The sequence below is a fragment of the Pogona vitticeps genome, chromosome 1 (assembly GCF_051106095.1).
Source record: "Pogona vitticeps strain Pit_001003342236 chromosome 1, PviZW2.1, whole genome shotgun sequence".
In the NCBI taxonomy this organism is placed as follows: Eukaryota; Metazoa; Chordata; class Lepidosauria; order Squamata; family Agamidae; genus Pogona; species Pogona vitticeps.
Genome location: NC_135783.1, coordinates 115,097,792 through 115,119,162, shown reverse-complemented (window position 1 = coordinate 115,119,162; position 21,371 = coordinate 115,097,792). Strand labels below are relative to the sequence as shown.

Genomic DNA, 21,371 nt, shown 5'->3' with positions numbered 1-21,371 from the left:
AGTTTGGTGAGACTTACCCTCCCAGGTTAGATAGTATCAGATTACAGCGGTCCAACCCAAAATAATGACTTGGATCATTATTATTCAGTTCCATAGAATAATTACTTTTGGTACATATAGGAGAGAGGGAAAGAATACATGATTGTGATAGGAATAATCATTGCCAACCTCGCAAGTGTGCTCCGAAGTAGTGAACTCCATAAAATATATACAGTATGACATAACAAATCAGGTCTGTTTGCACTTGGTGATACATCTGTCTGCGTACAACTGGTGGAAGTATGGGTTTTTGTAGTATTGTGCACTTTACTGTTTTTTTTTTAAATCAAAACAGAATTCAATCAAAAGGGTAAATTAGCTGTAGTGTTTATAACATATACAACATACTGTATTTATAGTGTTTATATGTCATACTGATATTGGCTAGTGCTATATAACACTCATATCAAATCCAGTGTTGTTATCAGTGGGAGCTTTAGTTATAGTTCTGAGTATTAAACCTGAAGAGCAACATAAAACCATCAATATTAAGAATAAATTTTGTTCTGTCGGTTGCACATTTTAAAGCTACCTGTGCCAAATTGAATGCAGTAGGTCCCCTCCCACAAGAGTTAATGGTTAATTATAAGAAAGTGGAGCAGTGGGAGACTCTTACTAAGACTGACCATGTAGTAGTGGTACTGCATTTCCTTCAAAACGCTGAGTGTTTTCTACGTCCAAATATTCTGATAGATGCAAGGCAAATGCATCAAACCTGTAATGTGTGGTTGTGTTTAAAAACCTGGGATCTTTTAATTCATTTAAAATAGCCTGACACAACATTACAGATGGAGATCATATTCATAAAGAAAAATTTGTGATGGCTTTTATGAAGGTTGTGCATATATTTTGCCAAGGCTACATAAACAAAGTGTTCACTGATAGAGTGTCAATACCATATCACACTCACGATGTAGTGAAGGATGGGGATCATTCAACCAAGGAAAAATTGTGATCAGTATTCTAAGAACAATTAATTAAAATTTCACATTTTCCTCATGGAGTCCAGACACTTACTTTTAATTATTTTCTCTTGATAAAAGTTTGCATTTTGCCATTGTTCGAAGTTTGAAGCTTTTTCGAATTAAAATATGGCCAGATTTTACATATATAAATTATTTGTACAATAGGTCGAGGTGGAACTAAAATAAAAGAGCTTGAAGAATCATCAGGTTGTAAAATAAAGGTGAGAGTTTCATCTTAATTTCTTCCAAAAATCAAATTCTTTCTTCAGGTTTGACACTTCCCAGGTTGCAAGACTGTGAACTCATCTGGCACTAACACTGTTGAATGTAGCAAAGTTTCTTTGGTGGACACATATATATTTTTTCCCTGTAAGAATTTCAGGAGGGAATATATAGTTATGCTTCTGTACTTAATTAAGTTTAGTGATGCTTGCCTAAATTTGTAACACAAAATTACTAACATATTTGTATCCCAAGAGTGAGGATTTTCCTCAGACTGCCAGTATTTCATTACAATTGTGATAGCTTCTCTTTGGTAAGCATCATCCTAAGCACTTGGCTTGTGCCACCAGATAGCTAATTAGTGATACAGGTTTTCTGAAAAAATATCCATTGCTCAAAATCTATTGCAGTCTTCTCTAGGTTGTAAGTGTACAATATACTTATTTACTGTAGCATGACCTTTCGGATGCTGTAAGAGTTCATCTCACACACATCACCAAAAATCCTTCAAAGCTGTGCTTAAATGAGATTGGAAGTTTCCTGAGTGAGGGTTAGGAGAATTCCGCAGAACCCTTGGGAGAGATATGGAGTATGAAATGTGCATTTTTTTTCTGGAGTGAAAGACTAGTAGTAGGTTGGAAAATTGGACACATCCGAGAGTTGCAGGTGAGACTGTGCTATGAGATTACAGTCTAGTGTTGTAAAATGTACTTTTCCAGCATTTTTCTCCATCTTACGCAGTATCTAAGTAATGGTAGATTTGCCTAATTATTAGCTATGTTGATATTAGCATAATGAACAGTGAATGAATAGTTGTGTGGAAAGTGTATGTTGTTATACAAGATGAATGGATGTTGTAAGAGCAGTGCATGGCAGAGTGAAGAATAATTGCATTGAATGAATTACTGGTGTGCACTGAGTGGCTGAGTAAATATGGCTTATGGGTGTGAACTGTCATGCCTTGAAGGATTGTTAGGAAAAGAAGGCAACCATCTCCTCCAGCAGTAGTCATTGGGAGTTAGTGAGAGCATGGAAAATCTGGGAAAAGGAGTGGATGACACTTTTCCATAGCCTTCCCATCATGTCTTGGCATTCCAGTGGCTCTGCCCTAATGCTTGTAAGATGGTAGCTCTGAGGATAGGTTGTTCCCAGAAGTGGAAGTTGCCTGTTTTGGACAATGTTACATTTTTTCTGAGGAATCAATTCTCTACCCCAGGAGTACTCATTGACCCATCATTGTTGCTTGAAGCCCAAGTAGTTGCAGTTACAAAATATACTTTTTATTAGTTTTGTCTGGTGCATCACCTGACAGATGTTCCTCACAGGGATATCTTAATCACATGTTAATTACTATAATGCACTGTGTTTTGGACTGTCCGTATGTGGGATCTGGAAGCTACAACTTCAGTAGGTTTCAGACCACACACCACTTTGCAACTCTGATGGTTGTGCCACATCATATTTGGTGGTAACAAAGAAGAGGGTCTTTCCTGTGGTGGTCCCCACTCTCTTCCCCTGAAATATGTACTGACTTGCAGTTTATGCATATGTTGAAAATATTTTATATGCCTTAGTGTCTCCTTGTGATACTTCTTTTTATTTTTAATGTACATTTGCATAATATGCACAGTTGTGTTTTGTGTTAACAAATATTTACATTGTAGTTTTATTAATAAATGACAAGAGATATAACATACAGTATTTTAAAATAATTAGATAAAATAGTATATCAGTAAAGTTATTCCATGTTAATGTAATATGTGATGTATATTATAAATACCTTAAATGTTTTCCCTGTTCTCCAAAGGCAATTTAACTGAAATATTAAAAACATGTAAAACAAATGATTAAAACACAGAGATCCAACAATCATAGGTGTGGACTTCCTTCCTCATGAGAGTTTCCAGTGTATTGAGTGCCTTGTCAATACAAGACCAATTAGGGGATGTGAAGAAGCAGGTTTTGATAAGGCTTGCATCCTTTTTATTTATGCTGTGTATCTCCCATTACAAGCAAGGGGAAGGGAATTATGTATTTCCCCCCACGCTTCTCAGTATTTAGGATGTAGACAGATTATGATGGCATTAGATATTTCAAAACTTTCGCTTCTCCCATCTGCACGCAGCATATCCCAAGTCTTCCCCTCCCTCCCATCATCTCTGTGTTTCTAGAGGAGTAAAAACTACAGATACTTTTATAGAGACAAGAAAGGGAGAACTGAAGACTAGATAATTTTTAAAGTTTAAATCTCTCAGACCTTAGAGAGACATCCAGTCTTTCCTGTAGTCCTTGGTATGCTGTCACAGCCACAATGTGATCGCAGCATTATGTGATTTAAATTTCAGAGCTTTGTTGGAATGTTACTGAAATATTTGTAAACCTTTTAAGTATGATTATTCAAGTATTCAGGTCTTGAAATCTCTTAGTGTATTGAATGTAGTATTTCTAAAGGCAGTTGTGTATTAGATAGAAACACTAGTATCCTATTTGAAATGTGAGGAAAATTGTATGAGCTTTCTTCTGCTCTGGCAGACCCCTATCATGTGACCAGTCTTTGAATCAGTTCCACAACAAGTCTTACGGCTGGTGTTAGACCCGCCATGCAGGGAGCCAGTTGGAACATGAGGAACACTTGTGCAGTTGCCATTCAGCAAATGCATAACATGGTAGGATACGGACCAAAGATTTCTTGGGTGTAAATCCTTTTGTAGTCTGTCCACATTCAGCAGTGTGTGAAATGATCACACCTTCTGATCCTGATTTCATTAGAAGATGACAAAAGATGTATGTGTCATAAGAACCTCACTGGATACAAGGTTCCTAATCATGAATACAAACCAGAGATGGACATGAACCTTGGTTCAGAGGTTCGTGCCAGTTCATATGCGCAGCACCACAGGTGCAATGTGTTCCCTTCCCCCCCCCACCACCAATGATCCACTCACCAATCAGAGTATGCTACTGTCCTCTTCAGCTGTTTGACCAGTCCCCAGCATGAGAAGGCTTTAAGTAGGAGAATTCTGGGATTCATTTTAGTATTTGATGCTTATGCTAAATTAAAATTTATGTTTAGGTTGTAAGGGGAGGTTATCAAGCTGAAATAAAGATATTTGGTGATGGCAATAAACAGATGAAAGCCAAAATGCTGGTTGATAGCCTTCTTGAGGGAAGTAGCCAAAACTGTGCAGGAGAAAAGTGTGTTAAAGGTAAGAATTCTAAAACTTTATACACTTTATATATTTAAGCTCTCTCTTCTATCTCAGCCTTCTGCCGTGTTTCCCTGAAAAGAAGACAGGGTCTTATATTAATTTTTGCTCCAAAAACGCATTAGGGCTTGTTTTCAGGGGGTGGTTTTTTTTTTCGTGTACAATAGTCTATTCAAATACAGTATAGTCATGTCATATTCTGGTTGCTGCACAATGGTGGAGGGTGGGGTTTCACTTAACTGGGGCTTATTTTGGGGTATCCTGAAAAATCATACTAGACTTTATTTCCTGGTTAGGTCTTATTTTCGGGTAAACGGTATAAATTCAATTACTATTCTGCTAATGAAGCATTTGTAGAAAGGAAGGTTGTAGGAAATGTGTGGAATAAAAGTAAAGAAAGGAATTTCCGGAACAGTTTGTTGTACTGCCTTTCAAATGTGTTCAGAAATGAAAACATGTTGATTGCTCTTGTCTTTTAATAGGCATAGAATGAAACAGTTCTGGGTCTCTAATTAGACTTCTGACCTGAAGACCCCATCAAAATCATTTAGTTACATAGTAAACTGACATTTAAATTTTTTTACACCAGAATGTAATTTTTCTTTTAACAGATCCCTTCAGACATCAAGCAATTGGAACCAGTCGTTACAATGAAAGCCATTCTGGAGTTGTGAAGCCTGAATGCAGTAATCTGAAACAATCCATTAATTGGGCTTCTCTTCGAGAAAATAAAGCTAAATATGAAGCTATGAAATGGGCTGGTTAGTGTACTAGATGCTTTAAAATTATATGTTCTTGCCTCTGCAAGTCGTCTTTTTTGAAGAATAGTATATGAGAGTGCACACCTGCCTATCTGTTTTGTTAAACTGATCAAATCTTCATAGTCTATGGTCGTTATTTAAAGCAAAAAAACCCCACACAGGATCTAGTGCAAAATCTCTGTTGATAGTGTATTGCTTTGTAGTAGGAGTTTCAGAAGGTCAATGAAGCATTGCTTCCCTCTGATGTAAAGGACTATGACAAAACAAAATGGAACCTTGCAAGACCAGCCATACTTTATTTTTTTTTTATTATTATTATTATTATTATTATTATTATTATTAGTAGTAGTAGTAGTACTAGTACTAGTACTACTACTACTACTACTACTACTACTACTACTACTAATAATAATAATAATAATAATAATAATAATAATAATAATAATAATAATAATAATAATAATAATAATAATAATACGCATTTCTTCCAACAAGGGACCCAGAGCGGCTCACAACATTAAAATTCACACAATTTTAAAACTGCAATAGTTCCTTGCAAAGGTTGTTTGAAATGTGTCCATCCTCTGCTCACTGCTGTTTATTTGCAATGGTAAATGCAAAATAGCCTAGCATGTAATTGGTGTTCCATTCGTTAAAAAAAGGAAATACGTCAGCAGTACAACTGTGTTTCCCTTCATACTGCTTGCTGATTTCTCCTTCTGTTTCAAATAAACTATAGCTGTACACAAATGGCCTTTTAAAATTCTGCATCCTATTTGTGGAAAGATAATCAGAGAGATCATTTTTATCAATTTCTCCAAGGGAAGGGATAAATTATCCCACAGTTCATTGTACGTTGGAAGTTATATATGTACAGAAGTTCATTTTTTCATGTTCAACTTCAAAGCCTAACAGGTACTCTAGATGAAAAAAATGAATCAAAAACTCCCAAGCGAAAAATTGAAAAAATATTTCCTATTAAGATTTTAATTTATTGATGGTAGGGCTCAGCATTAGCAATTATTGTAGCATAGGTTTGTTCCTATTGTTGGTGTGTGCTTTACAGTGCTTCTATTACTACAAGTGGTAATAGCAATAACTGAGATGATAATCTGACCACTGTGCATTTCCCACAGTGTTCTATTTTTAGTTCCAGTCTAGGCTTTTGTGGTGGCAGTGACAGAGGGGAGGCATCCACCAAAAGTTTAAGAGGCAAATTTTGGAAATAATCCTGCAAGATACCTTATATTTCTGAGGGAGTAAGAGAATACAAGAGCCCCAGCCCAGACTAAGATGCATCCACCTTCTTTAATTAGCTACTAGGCATCAGCGGTGGCTGAAAGTGACACTGGCTGAACAGGCAACAGCAGTGACAGTCAAACTACTACTGTGCAGTAGGTAGCAATGGCAAACTCCTGCTAAATTTCCTTACCATGAAAACCTTGTGATGAGACAGTCCAAAATGAAACGAGATAATGCTGGAAGATGAGACTCCCAGGTTGGAAAGCACTCAGTCAGCTACTGGGGAAGAGCAAAGGGCAAGTATGAATAGCTCTGTCACAGATGACACAACTAGATTATAGCCAAAAAGACACCTAATGGCTGATGTGCACAGAAGTGAAAGGAAAGTGTGAAACTCTGCAACACGTATAAATTGAACATGGAACGTGAGAAGTATGAATCAAGGTAAAGTGGAAACTAAAGCACAAAATGGAATGTATAAACATTGCAGTGCTTGGTGTCAGTGAACTAAAGTAGACCAGATAGGCGGGGTATAAATACAATAAATATTTTCAGTCAGACAAGTACAAAATGTTATACTCTGAGAACTAGCAGCTATAATGCAAAATTTGATCGAATAATACCAAACTGGAAAACCTACCAACATAACCATCATTCAGGTCTATGCCCCAATTACCAGTGCTGAAGAAGATGAAACATAAAGCTTTTATTCAAGTCTACAAGAAGAAACTAGTCACACACCTATGCTTATAATCATAGGAAATGAATACAACAATAGGGAGCAAAGCAGAAGCAAATGTTGCTGGAAAACTTGGTCTAGGAGACAGAAATGGAGGAGAACGATTTGCAGAGTTCTGCAAACCCAACAATCTGTTTGTTTGTTTATTTATTTATTTATTTCAAATACATGCTTCAAGCAGCTGGATATAGGGTTGTACACATACGAACATCACCAGATGGTCAGTATAGAGACCAAGTAAACTATACAGTGGTGCCTCGCTTAAGTAACAAGCACTTCGTTTAATGACGAATTTGCTTAGCGATGACTTTTTTGGAGCGATCTTGCGCTCTGTTTAACGATGTTCCCTGTGGCCGATTTTTGAATAGCGATGTTTGGGACCATGCTTCGCATAGGGATGACAGTTTGGGTCCCCCTGTTTCGCTTAACGATGGTTTTGACAGCCTCATGTTGGCTGTTTTTTAAATGTTTAAAAATGTTTAGAATGCTTGAAATCATAAGTGCACTTAATAAACCCTTTGTTAAATTGATTTGACTTTGTTCCGACTCTTTAAATTTGTTGTAATTTTTTCCCCATTGAGATGCATTGAATAAGTTTCAGTGCATTTCAATTGGGGAACTGTGTTTCGCTTAGCAATGTTTCCTATGGCGATTTTCGCTTAAGGACGGCAATTCGTTCCTATTAGAACGGATTATCCGGTTTTAGTGCATTTCAGTGGGAAACCGCATTTCGCTTAGCGATGTTTTCCCATAGCGATGATTTTTTTTTGGAACCAATTAAAATTGTTAAGCGAGGCACCACTGTAATTGAAAACTGGAGATGGAGAAGCTGTATAACATGAACAACAGTCTTAGAACTATAGAGTTGAAAGGTACCCTGTGGATCATTGAGTTCAGTCCCTGTCAATTTTAATTTAAACAATTTTATTTCTTTGACAATTTAAATTTTTAAAAAAACCTTTTTAAAATCATGATTTTAATCAATTTGATTTTTAAAAGTAATTTCTATTCAACCTGATGCCAACAAATATGGAAAACAAAACAATGGCCCACAAACTGGAAATGTTCAATATACATTCCAGTCCCCAAGAAAGGAGGTGCTGAGGAGTGCAATAAATACAGTATCATTGCCTTAATTTCCCAAGCAAGCAAAGTGATGTTCAATGTGTTGCAAAAAAGGCTTTGACTTTGTATGAGGCAAGAGTTGCCTCTTGTTGAAGGTGGATTTAAAAAAGGAAGAATCACTCAAGATCATATTGCAAATATCTGCTGCCTGCTGGAGCGCACCAGATAATTTTAGAAGATCAGTCTATGCTTTGTAGAGTACAGCAAAGCTCTTGACTGTGTAGATCATGAAGAACTATGGGATGTTCCAAAAGAAATGGGTGTGACTCAGTACCTGAATCATGACAAGAAGCTTTTGTTAAGAGAGAATATGGAGAGGCAGAATGCTTTCCTGTAGGCAAAGGTGTCAGGGGTGCATTTTATGCCCTTTGTGTTCAATCTGTATGCAAAATATATCTTACTGGGTAGCCACACTAGATTCAGGTGAAGGAGGCATGAAAATGGTGGAAGATCAATAATTTAAGATATTCAGATGACATCATCTTACTGACAGAAAGCAGCAATGACTTGAAATGACTTCGTGAAAGAAGAAAGCACTAAAGCAGAATTGCAGTTGAGCATTAAGAAGACAAAAATCATGAATACAAAAAGATACATAACTAATATTGACAATGAAAAATTGAAATAGTTAGGGATTTTGTATACCTTAGTTCAAGCATCCAAATGGAGAATGCAGCCAAGATATCAGAAGACTGAGATGGAAGGGCATCAATGAATAAACTAGAAAAGATTGTCAAGTGTAAGGATGAAGACCAAGACCACAACAGTCTACACTTTTGTATTTCTGATCACTATGTATGAATGTGAAAGTTAGACAGTAAACAAAGTGGACAGGAAAATTGATTTATTTGAAATGTGCTGGAGGAGAGCTCTAGAGATACCCTGGACTCCCAGAAATGCAAACAAGTGAGTTCTAGACCAAATTAAGCCTGAGGCAAAAAAGTTGAAAAGTGAGGCTGTCCTGCTTTGTGCACATCATGAGAAGACAGAATTCTCCAGAAAAAACAATAATGGTCTAGAGGGGAGGGGTAATTGAGGGATAGGTAGAAGGCAGCAGGAAACAAGGAAGACCAAACAAGATGAATTTACTCCCTAAAGGAATCACAGGCTTGAATTTTGGAATTCCAAACAAGGACAGGACATTTTGGAAGTTGCTCATTGATAGGCTCACCATTGGTTGTAGACAACTTGACAACACATAACAGGATGTGTGGCTTTGGACAAGCTGCATAGTCCCAGAGCACCACCAGATGGAGGGACTGGTAACCACTCTGAGCAATATATACTGTACTTGGAAAACCCTGTGAAGATTACCATGAGCGGCAATTGACCTGACAGCACGTAAATTACTATTGAAGAAAAGAACACAGAATATTTCTCAGAAAAATATAATCAAATAAATTTTGGTGCAGCACTTGTTACCATTCTTCAGGGTTCTGTGCCATTCCTGAGTCTTCAGACTATTACATTTTGTAGATTATTACATCATTATAGAAGCAGTTTGTCTTCTCTCTGACGTATGTTTTTAATATGGCTCCTTTCTGCATAGCTATAAGGTAGTGCTGTGTCCAGCTCTAAGGAAAAAAATGAAACATGCTGTGCAATCATTTGTCCTCCAGTTTCCCCAAAGTTTTGTTTTCTTGTGAAAGAAACCAGTTTTTTGCCTCATTCTCAAGTCTTCTTCAGATTTCTTTATGTAATATTTTTGAGCTCACTGTAATACTGTGAGGTTGCCAAGAATGCTGCATTTTCTGTATCTTTTCACTCTGCAACTTCCTTGGCTGCTCACAGTTTTTAGTTTTAAAAAGGAGCATGAAAAAACATTCTCCACTATCTTCAACTGAAGGATGGGGAGATGGGGAGGTAGAATGCCACATAAATGATTATACAAAGAAAGACAAATGCATATACTACTCAGCCACAGAGGTGATTGTACAAAGGAAGGGGAGAGATGCACACAAACTCCTCAGCTGCTTTGTAAGTAAAGTCAGCACAAGAATCCTGAATCTTACCCATATGAATTTCTCTGACGGGGACTGATTTTCTGTCAGATTGATCAAGGATGGTCAAAGTTTTCAAGGGAGAATATTTTAGCAGAGCATTAAATAAGTGCAGTAATTTTGAAAATACTGTAGATAGTTGATTCTTCTATAACAGTCAAATTTTCCTTTAACTTGATCAGGACTACCTCCAATTGAAAAATGTTTCTATAAAGAATCACCAATAATTGCTTCTATGTCTGAAGAAGAAGCAGCTAGGTGGAGGTAAGAATTTGGATCTATAAACTTGTAGACTATATTAGTATATTAAAAAGTTAAAGGGTTGTGTTTTTGTTTGTTTTTGGTCTGTTTGTTTGCTTGGTTGCTTGATTCTTGAGCAGGCAGCATTCAAATGGGGAAAGAATTCCTGATTTATTATGTATAGATACCAAATAGTCGGTAAAATAATAAATTGTGTTGGAATGTGTACCATAAAACCAGGTTAAACCCTGCATGCTTTACACAAGGCTGGTCATATATGCCATGTTGTGAATTTGTATGCATTCTTTCTCTTGTGTCTACCTTTGTGGGAGTATTGTGGGGCACAATGTTATAACAGAGGACAGTGTTTCGGTGTTTTAAGTATTTATTAAAAATAATTTAAAATTAAATAGTATTTTAAAATTCACTTTGATCTATAATGTATAACAATGTATGCATTTTATTTTTGTTTTTTTAGTTACTCCCATAAGAGTTAAATTGCCCCCCAAAAATCCCTGTTAGATTAAGCACACCAGTTTTTCAGGTGCTCTGGAAGAATAAACATCGAATTTCTTGAATTTTTGCAGGTAGAAAAATAACTGCCTCATTAAAACAATATGGGGAACATGCAACTGTTACAGACTTGTGTAACATTTCCATTATTTTTAACACTCTTGTACATTTGACTTCCAATTATTAACTAAGGATTAAATATAGCATCTTTTCCCAGTGATTTTGATTGTGTTGACGTGTCATTTCTAAACAGTTGTGTAATATCTATGCATATAACATGATTTAGCTCCTTTTTCTTACTGCTATGGCATAGATTATTGTTGTGAAACATAACAAAATAGAATTTGCATAATCTTTTGTCTATAATATATACTCTGCCTGGAATTGCTAGATAATTTTTTCCTATAGACAGTATTACATCTCTGTGTTTTTTAAAGAATAGAGAACAATAATATCACATGTGATGACTTGAAAGATGGTGAAAAGCGTCCTATTCCTAACCCTATCTGCAACTTTGAAGATGCTTTTCAATATTATCCTGACATTATGGCAAATATAAAGAAAGTTGGCTTTCAGAAGCCTACCCCAATTCAGGTATCTTAACTTTTTATCTGAGTAGTTAGTTTAGAAACTGTTCTATTTAATTTTCCACCTCATCATAATGCTTACTGTTCATTTTAAGTCACAGGCTTGGCCAATTATACTTCAGGGATTTGATTTGATTGGAATAGCACAGACTGGAACTGGAAAGACATTGGCTTATCTGATGCCTGGATTCATTCATTTGGATTTACAGCCAATGTAAGAACTAAATGGAATTCAACTTAATATAGTTGGGGTGGTAAGAAATCCACATTTAGGTATTGCATACTTAATATTGAGAATAATTTTGATTCATTTTCTATTCATTATGAAGTGAGTCTGGAGATATATTGTTTTCAGTAGTAATCATATATGCAACAATACCTGTTTAATATTAAATTTATTATAATCAAATTGGCATAATCATTACTAACATGCACACATCCACATGGCAAAACTTCCAGTCCTCAAAGGTCACTTTCTTCTTAGTTATAGTATAGGTTGTTGAATAGGCGTTTGTCAGCACTAGGAAGCAGATTACAGCTTTGTGTGATCTTGGGGATCTTGAACATTCCATATGGTTTTGGTGTTTGTTTGTTTTTGCCAATATCGTTAAACCTTTGGATCCTGTATTTAAATTTCTGATTATATTTCCACTATTGCCACATTCTGTTTGTATTTCCATGATTGCTTTGATATTGAGACCCAATACATGTCCCTTGTGCATTTGTCTAGGACAGAGATAGCCAGTTAACACCTTGTAGGTTGCATCCAGTCTACAAAATAATTTTATGTCCACCTTTCCCTTTTCACATGGCAGCCTGCCAAACAGGCTAGTCTATTCTCTCATACTGACCCCAAAGCCTCTGTCTGTTAGAATGTGCCCATGTTGGTTTAAAAAGAAAATATGTTATTTGGTTTCCACATTGGCAAAGGGATAAAATGTTACAGAGTAGTTTTCTAAATGGTGGTTGAGCTGGGGCTTTCTTCTGTACAATTTACAGCCTTGAGCAGTGATGGCAAACCTTTTTGGGCCCGAGTGCACAAACTGAAAACAAAACAACAACAATCAGTGAGTGGAAGTGATGGCAGTGGAAGGGGGAATCTCAGGCACGGAGGTGCCTTGAGACCCCACTCCGGATCTGCTGCCAGCACCAGCTGTTCCAGATCCTGGCCCTCTGCCTATCAGGGCACCAGCACCACGGTTGCAGCCGCTTTCTCAGGTTTGGCTGTGGGGGGGGGAGTAGTGATCCAGCAACTTATGGTTCGCGTGCCTGCAGTGGCACGCAGGCCATAGTTTCGCCATCGCTGGCCTAGAGTTAGTTCTTGAGTTAATGATGTGAATAATCGAAAATGTCCTAGATGATATTCAGTTCTTTCTTCAGTCAATTGCTGCATTGTGTTTTCTACATTTCTTAAATTGCTGTTATCTAGTTGATACTGAAGTTTCTTTCAGACCTAGAGAAAAACGTGGTGGACCGGGTATGTTGGTTCTGACTCCCACACGAGAATTGGCTCTTCAGGTTGAAGCAGAGTGCTCAAAATATTCTTATAAAGGAATTAGAAGGTAATATTTACATTATTTTCTTTTCTGCAACTTCTAGCATTGATACTACAGTGTGTTAATGTTAAGCTATAGTCTGAATATTTGTTCTTTCTGTTTCATGTACACACTCCCATTCCTGGTTGATTACTGTACATCATATACAACTACAGTGGTGCCTCGCTTAACGAGCGCACCGTATAACGACGAAATTGCATAGCGATCTGTTTTTTTGGATTGCTAATGCGATCGCTCAACGAGCTTTAGATAGGGAGAAATTCGCTTTGCGAAGATCAGTAAGCTTTCCGCTTACCAATCTTCGCAAAATGAAGCTCCGACGATCAGCTGTTTGGCGGACAAAATGGCCGCCGGAAGCCCCAAAATGGCCGCGCGCAGCGTTTTCGCGCCCTCCCCTCACTTAACGAGGGCGCGAAAATGGCTGCCGGCCATAGGAAACTTCACTGAACGGTGAGTAAAGGAGCCTTTTGGAACGCATTAAACATCGTTTAATGCTTTCCCTGTCCCGTTCAGCGATGTTTCGCTATAGCGAAGGTTAATCCGGAACGGATTAACCTCGCTATGCGAGGCACCACTGTAATTGTATACTAGTTACTACAGTCGTGCCCTGCTTAACGATTACCCTGCATTACGACAAATCCGTTTTATGATGATGTTTTTGCAATCACAAAACGGTGGTCTAAATGGAGGAATTTCGCTTAGCGATGATCGGTTCCCTGCTTTGGGAACTGATTTTCGCTTTACGACGATCCAAAACACTGTCAGGTTTTCAAAATGGCTGCCGGGTGCTGAAAATGGCTCCCCACTGTGCTTAGGGACAGATTCCTCACTATATAGGCACCAAAAATGGCCACCATATGGAGGATCTTCGCTGGACGGTGAGTTTTTAGCCCACTGGAACGCATTGAACGGTTTTCTCTGCGTTTCAGTGGGTTTTTTAATTCCACTTTATAATGTTTTCGCTTAACAGCGATTTTCCTGGAACGGATTGTCATCATTAAGCGAGGCCCCACTGTATATACATTGCAGAAACATATTCTTTCACTTTCTTCTACAGTGGAGGAGGAAATCTTTCACATGGATTGTCTTTCCATTTACTGCTAGGCAGGTCTCTGTAAATCAATCAGTTGTTGCCTTGGCACCCTCTAGTGTGTGAGAACAACAGAGGAACCCTGGTATAGTTCCTGCTTCTCTTAGGTTATAGAACTTACTCTTTTGTGATCACAAAAACCTAATCGTCAAGCGATTTCCTTGTTAAGCGAGGCACCACTGTACTATTAAATTTTGTATTCGAGGTCCAACAATCCAGAAGAGCAACATGCCCTTCTAAAAGTTACTCAACCTTTAGTGGACATAGGAGCTATAGAACCAGTTCCATCAATGAAAAAGTGTTCAGGGCGTGACTCAGTATTCTTCATTGTTCCAAAGTGGATTGGGCATTATAGGGAGATTCTGGATTTAAAGAGAATAAATTGATTTGCTAGAAAGCACAAATTACAAAATGGAGAGATACTGGAATATTCTGGAAGCTCTCTAGGCAGGAGATTTTTAGCATCCCACCACCTTTTAAAAAAAAACAGAAAGCATTTGTGGTTTGCTTTGTAAAAGAGGCACTTATAATTCAAGGCACTATCCATTGGTCCATCATCTTCTCCCAGAGTATTCACAAAGGTGCTGGTAGCACAGCTCAGGAAGCCGGGAGTTCATGTCTTTTCACATTTGGACAATTTATTGATCAGAGTGATAATGGAGTTCCAAGCAATAATATACCTTAAACTCACTGTGGACTGCCTCAGTTAACACTAGTTTGTTTGTTTATTTATTAAATTTATACACCGCCCCTCTAGACCATGTCTACTCGGGGCAGCTTACAACATAAAATAAATAAATAAATAAATAAATATATCTATATATATCTATATATATCTATATCTATCTATCTATCTATCTATCTATCTATCTATCTATCTATCTATCTATATACAGTGGTGCCTCGCATAACGTTTTTAATTGGTTCCAAAAAAAAAACCTTATGCGAAAAAAACTTTATGCGAAACACCATTTCCCATAGAGATGCATTGGAAACCGGTTAATCCGTTCCAATAGGCACGGATTGCCGTCCTTAAGCGAAAAAACCCATAGGAAACATCGTTAAACGATACAATGTATCCTCCATTGGAATGTATTGTAGCTGACTCAATAGGTTTCAATGGCTTTGCGAAGTCAATTTTTGCAAAATTAAGTGTGTCATAAAAGGGTCAAAAATGGTTTTAAATGCTTGGATTAGCTTCTGCACCCTCTAAAACGGATGCAAAAGTTAATTTGGCTTTGATCTGACTTTTCGTTAATTAATGGTGAATTTTTTCCCCCCAACTTTTGACAGCTGTCAAAATCTGACAGCTCCATTATTTCCTATGGGGGAAGAAAAAATTCACAAAAAATTAATGAAGACTCAGCAACTGTTCTAAATTCTTGGGTTCGTTAGAGGACCCCCTAAGTTGTGTGCAAACCTGATTTGGCTTTGATCTGAACTTTCGTTAATTTTTTGTAAATTGTTTTCTCCCCCATAGGAAAGCATGGAGCTGTCAGATTTTGACAGGTCCATTGGTTCCTATGGGCCAAAAAACAAAAATTCACAAAAAATTAACGAAACGTCAGATCAAAGCCAAATCAGGTTTGCACATGACTTAAGGGGTCCTCTAACGAATCCAAGCATTTAGAACCGTTTTGGACCCTTCTAAGACACTTTTTAAATTGAAAACAAAAAAAACGTTAAGCGAAGCAGGGGACCTAAAACCAAAAACGTTAAGCGAAGCATGGTCCCAAAAACGCTATGCGAAAATCGCCCATAGGGAAAAACGTTATACGAAGCACAATCTGCCTCTGAAAAAATAAACGTTAAGCGAAAAAAACGTTAAACGAAGCAAACGTTAAGCGAGGCACCACTGTATATATATATATATATATATATATATATATATATATATATATATATATATATATATATATATATATAGTCATAAAATACAATTACTATATTAATTAAAACAATTAATTTAAGAAAGGATTTCCAAGATGGGATAAGATAAGAAAAGAAGAAATAAAAAGAGTTAGCTGACTGGAGGGAAGGCCTGCCTAAATAGCCAAGTTTTTAACTGTCTTTTAAAAACACCCAGCGAGGGTGCCAGCCAAATTTCTGTTGGAAGGGCGTTCCACAGCCGAGGGGCCACTGCCGAGAAGGCCCGGTTTCTAGTTTTTTCCTTCCGAGCCTCTCTCGGCGTCAGACCCCTCAGCCGTCCCTGCTGGCTACAACGGGTGGTTCGGGTAGATCTGGGTGGGAGAAGACGATCTGCCAAATATTGAGGTCCCAAACCGTTTAGGGCTTTATAAGTGATCATTAGCACTTTGAAGTTAACGCAGAAACGGATGGGCAACCAGTGCAAAGCAGCCAGAGTGGGGGAGGTGTGTTGGTGTTTTCTCACCCCACTAAGTAGCCTGGCTGCCGCATTCTGGACCATCTGAAATTTCCGCATCAGCCTCAAAGGCAGCCCCATGTAGAGTGCGTTACAATGGTCTAATCTCGAGATTATGAGCGCATGTACTAGTGAGAGCTCCCCGATCAAGATAGGGACGCAGCTGGGCAATCCGCCATAGATGAAAATAGGCGGAGCGGACCACGGACGCCACCTGGGTTTCCATGGTAAGCGCCGGGTCCAGATGTACCCTCAAGCTGCGAACCTCATTCTTTGTCGCAAGGGTCATCCCCCGAAAGAAAGGGAGTTACCTATGCTGCTGACGGAAGGACCACCCACCCTCAAGACCTCCGTCTTGTCGGGGTTCAGCCTCAACCCGTTCGACTGCATCCATTCCAGTACAGTCTCCAGGCAGCGCTGGAGGGACAGAACGGCATCCACTGAGGTAGATGAGAAGGAGATGTAGAGCTGTGTGTCATCAGCATACTGGTGACACGAGTCTCCACACCCCCTGATGACCCCCCCAGCGGCCTCATGTAGATGTTAAACAGCATTGGAGAGATGATCGACCCCTGTGGAACCCCACAATTGAGGCTCCACGGGGTTGAGACCGTCTCTCCAAGCTCTACTCTCTGGGGCCGGTCCTCCAAGAAGGATCGGAGCCAAGCAAGCGCTAGGCCACCTATCCCTAACTCAGAGAGCCTTCCCAGGAGGATACCATGGTCAATGGTATCAAAGGCCGCTGAGATGTCAAGGAGGACCAACAAGGACATATTGCCCCTATCGGCCTCCCTCAACAGGTCATCCATCAGTGCGACCAATGCCGTTTCCATATCATAGCGCGGCCTGAAGCCCGACTGGAATGGGTCCAGAGCATTGGTTTCATCCAAAAGCACCTGGAGCTGATCTGCCACCACCCTCTCAACCACCTGCTGAGGAAAGAAACGTTGGCAACGGGCCTGTAGTACAATGTCGTCCGTCGCCAAATTTGGTTTCTTCCCAATGGGCCTAATGAGTGTCTCCTTGAGGGCAAGGGGAACCTTGCCCTCCTGGAGACACCCATTAATTATTGCAGTGGCCCATTCTGTTGTTACAGGCCTGGCTGCTTTGATTAGCCAGGCCGGGCAAGGGTCGAGAGAAGAGGTGGAGGCCCGACAGCGATCAAGCGCCTTGTCCACCAAATCTGGCGTCACAGGCTGAAAGGAATCAAGAATTACCGGGCAACGCGGAGCGCTGGACATCTCAGCTCGATCCATTGTATTTTAAAAAGGAGAAAGATCACGGCGGATGGCCTCCACTTTAGATTTTAAAAACGCTGCAAATTGGTCAGGTGAGATCCAGGCCAATTCTGGATAGATCGTGAACTATATGGAAAAGTTCTGCCTGCTGATTAGAAGCATCGCTTATCCGGTCAGCGATATAAGATCTTCTAGCAGCCTTTACCTTAGCCAGGTAATGGTTAGTTGCGATCCTGACAGCAATTTTGTTGTAATCCGTCGGTTTTCTTCTCCACACGCACTCTAGCCGTCTCCTTATTCGCTTCATTGCTCGTAGATCCTGGGTATACCAGGGTCCTGGCCGAGCTCTGCTCCTGAGGGCGTTTGGGTGCGATCGTGTCAACAGCCCTAGTAGTGGCAGAAAACCAGCCGTCCACCAGAGCTTCGACAGGAGCGCCAGACAGTGCCGCTGGAATCCCTCTCATGGGATCCTGGAATCTCATGGGATCCAGTAACCTTCGAGGGTGGACCATTAAAATAGGTCCCTGTTCCCTGCAGGGTGGGAGCTCCATTGCGAGGTTACATTTTATCAGGTGATGGTCTGACCATGACAAGGGGACTGACACGAGGTCAGCCACCATCGGGCCACGCTCACTACACTCAATGGAGAATACTAGGTCAAGCATATGGCCGCCCATGTGTGTGGGACCGTTAACATGTTGTTGATCAACCTAAAAAAGAGCCCCCTTCATCCCACACAATGTCCAAACATCAGGGGCCATTACACACACTCATATAGGCAAAGTTTTTTCCATAACTACATGGTAGAAAAAATACAGTGGTGCCTCGCTTAGCGAGTGCTTCGCTATGCAATGAATTCGCATAGCGAGGGGGTCCGGGCCATCGCTGGAGCATTCGCTCAGCGATGGCCCCTATAGCGTTTTTTCGCTTTGCGATGATCACTAAGCAATTCGCTTAGCGATTTTCGCAGAACGAAGCGGGGAGAACAGCTGATCGGCAGTTCCAAAATGGCCGCCGGAAGGTCCGCGCCACATTTTCGCGCCCTGCCCTCGCTTACCGAGGGCGCGAAAATGGCGGCGCTATGGAAAAACATCGCTTAACGGTGAGTTTTAAAGCCATAGGAACGCGTTTCTATGGCTTTTTTATTCCCGTTTAGCGATGTTTTCGCATAGCGAAGGTTAATCCGGAACGGATTAACCTCGCTATGCGAGGCACCACTGTATATACAATATGGGCAGTGGATCAAGGAGCAGACAATGTGACCCAAGCTGCCCTTCAAATGCCACAAAAGTGAAAACAAATAATGTGTCATGGGCAGCATATCTTTCTGGACTATTGTGATAGATCCTTCTTCCCTAACAGACAGATGGCAAACAAAATAAGGTTTATGTTATGAGTTGAAGGCATCCTTGCACTGCTGGTTAACATAAGTGCTGAAACAGAGCAAGACATTCTTACTTCAGTCCACAATTCAAATAATGACAGATTTCATCCTCATGGTGCCCTTTTAGACACCATCATAGTTCAGGAGAGGTGGCCAGTTTAAGAGAGCAACCACAGGGTGCATTGTTTGGAATTAAGGGTAGTCCCAGATGGTGCTGTGACAGTTCTTACACTTGATTCATGGAAGAATGGAGCTCTTACATACCAACAACGTGAGAACCATGCACACATGTATAATCAAGGAAGAACAAAATCTTGCTCCCTGCATGCCTGGGCAATACATCTGCATACCTGGGCAAGTCCCATCCTCTTTCTATAGAAGTCAAGCATGTGCAGGTGTGATAATGAATGGAAAGGCACACTGATAGAATCTTGATAAAGTTCAGTGAAGTCCTAACAGCATATTCTTACTGATTACATCATAATTCTCAAGGTTGATGGTGTATTTCTTTGTCTCTGAAAACCACCGGATGGGCTGATATTATTGCTAGAATGATTACAGCACACTTTGCCAGAAATGCAGCTGGGTTTCATACCAGCCCCCAATACACATTTGCAGGGTGCCCTCTCCCTAAACATTTGCAGGATGGGCACTTGGAAGGTGTCTTCTTCATTTGTTAAACACCACTGGTTGGGCCATTTTGAGTTGGCAAAGGTATCTGGATGTAGACTTGTACAGCAAGTGGTGCACTTAGTATGGATAAGCAACAGTGCACAGTCTCTTCTCTGGTGGCATATGGCAGCACTTGACCCAGGCAGAAGCTGGAGCTTTGGTGTGTTCCATGGTAAACATATCCACCTCCACTGTAGGAGAAAGACACATTAGGGTTTACCATAAGGCACTAATTCTCTTCAGTGGAAGGACCATGTTTTGGGGAAGGCCATTGGGTCAAATGGGGTGTTCTAGTGTTCCTTTCCATCTAGGATGCTAATTTTTTTTCCTTCACAAGTTTACATTTCCAGTTCTCCTATGTGGATGATACTGTTTTCCCTACAGCAACACTGTTTTTTCATCTGTTCATTGGGCAGTATACTGTTGGTGCTGTTCCACAGGTATTAACTGAAACAGGTTGCTGGGAATAATTAATTTAAATTAATGTAAAGCTTCCTATCCTCCCATTTCAGTTTCTGAGGCTTCCTGGGGCTTTTGCCCTGGGAAGCCTTTGGGAGCCTCAGGATAGGGAGAGCTGTTAATAGTCATAAATGTAAATCCAAGCAGATATTGCAGTAGTTACTTTTGCGGGTTTTTAACCCTTTTTAATAATGATTGTTACAATTTTGCTGCTCTTTACTCTTGTTTAGGTGGGGGGGCTAGATTGTTTAAGGCTTTTAAGAAGTCTATGTTTCAATGTAAAAAATCAAAATAGTCCGTAGTATGTTGGTAAAATGTTAACTTACAATGGCTAAATATTGCACAAACACTTTTTCTAGCATTTGCATATATGGTGGTGGAGATCGGAAGGGGCAAATCGGCGTAGTTACCAAAGGTGTGGACATTGTTATTGCTACTCCTGGTAGACTGAATGACCTTCAAATGAACAACTTCATAAATCTGAGGAGCATAACATACTTGGCAAGTAGTTAATATGTTTTATTAGATGGGGACCTAACAAGGTGCTTCATTTTAGGTTCCTTCTCTTCATGGTAGGCTGGCTGGAATTTCATCTTATTCTGTTTTCCCTTTCCAGTTTTCTCCCTACTCTAATAAATAGTTGGCATTCATCCTTTGGAGATGTTTTAAGGAGTGAAGTTTTAAATTTGTAATGCCTCAAGCCTGCTAATCCCTTCCTCATACGTGTGGAAGTATGCTGTTGGGGATATATAAGGATTGGCACATGGAGAATTGACATAACTGGTACACTAGTATTTACTAGTGAAACTTTTAACAAAATGTGGAGGATTCCTGCTCTGTTCCCTATGAGCTATGCCTTCCCAAATATTGCATTTCTTTCCCTCCTCTCCCTTGTCTTTCCATTTCACATCCCACCAATACTGACCCACCCTTCTGTGCCCTCAAGTTGT

The 21,371-nt window shown here is 39.6% G+C and overlaps 1 protein-coding gene across 3 annotated transcripts in view; it reads left to right on the top strand.

Annotated features, from left to right (window-relative positions):
• DDX43 (DEAD-box helicase 43) overlaps positions 1-21,371 on the top strand; it is a 45,403-nt gene that overhangs the window by 1,133 nt on the left and 22,899 nt on the right. For all 3 annotated transcript variants that reach the window (XM_020785886.3, XM_072999680.2, XM_072999679.2), the window contains exons 2-9: positions 1,170-1,225; positions 4,300-4,432; positions 5,044-5,193; positions 10,482-10,563; positions 11,490-11,646; positions 11,735-11,853; positions 13,091-13,201; positions 20,781-20,922. In XM_020785886.3, coding sequence (XP_020641545.3) covers positions 1,170-1,225; positions 4,300-4,432; positions 5,044-5,193; positions 10,482-10,563; positions 11,490-11,646; positions 11,735-11,853; positions 13,091-13,201; positions 20,781-20,922 — 950 coding nt within the window. The remainder of the gene's footprint in view (positions 1-1,169; positions 1,226-4,299; positions 4,433-5,043; positions 5,194-10,481; positions 10,564-11,489; positions 11,647-11,734; positions 11,854-13,090; positions 13,202-20,780; positions 20,923-21,371) is intronic.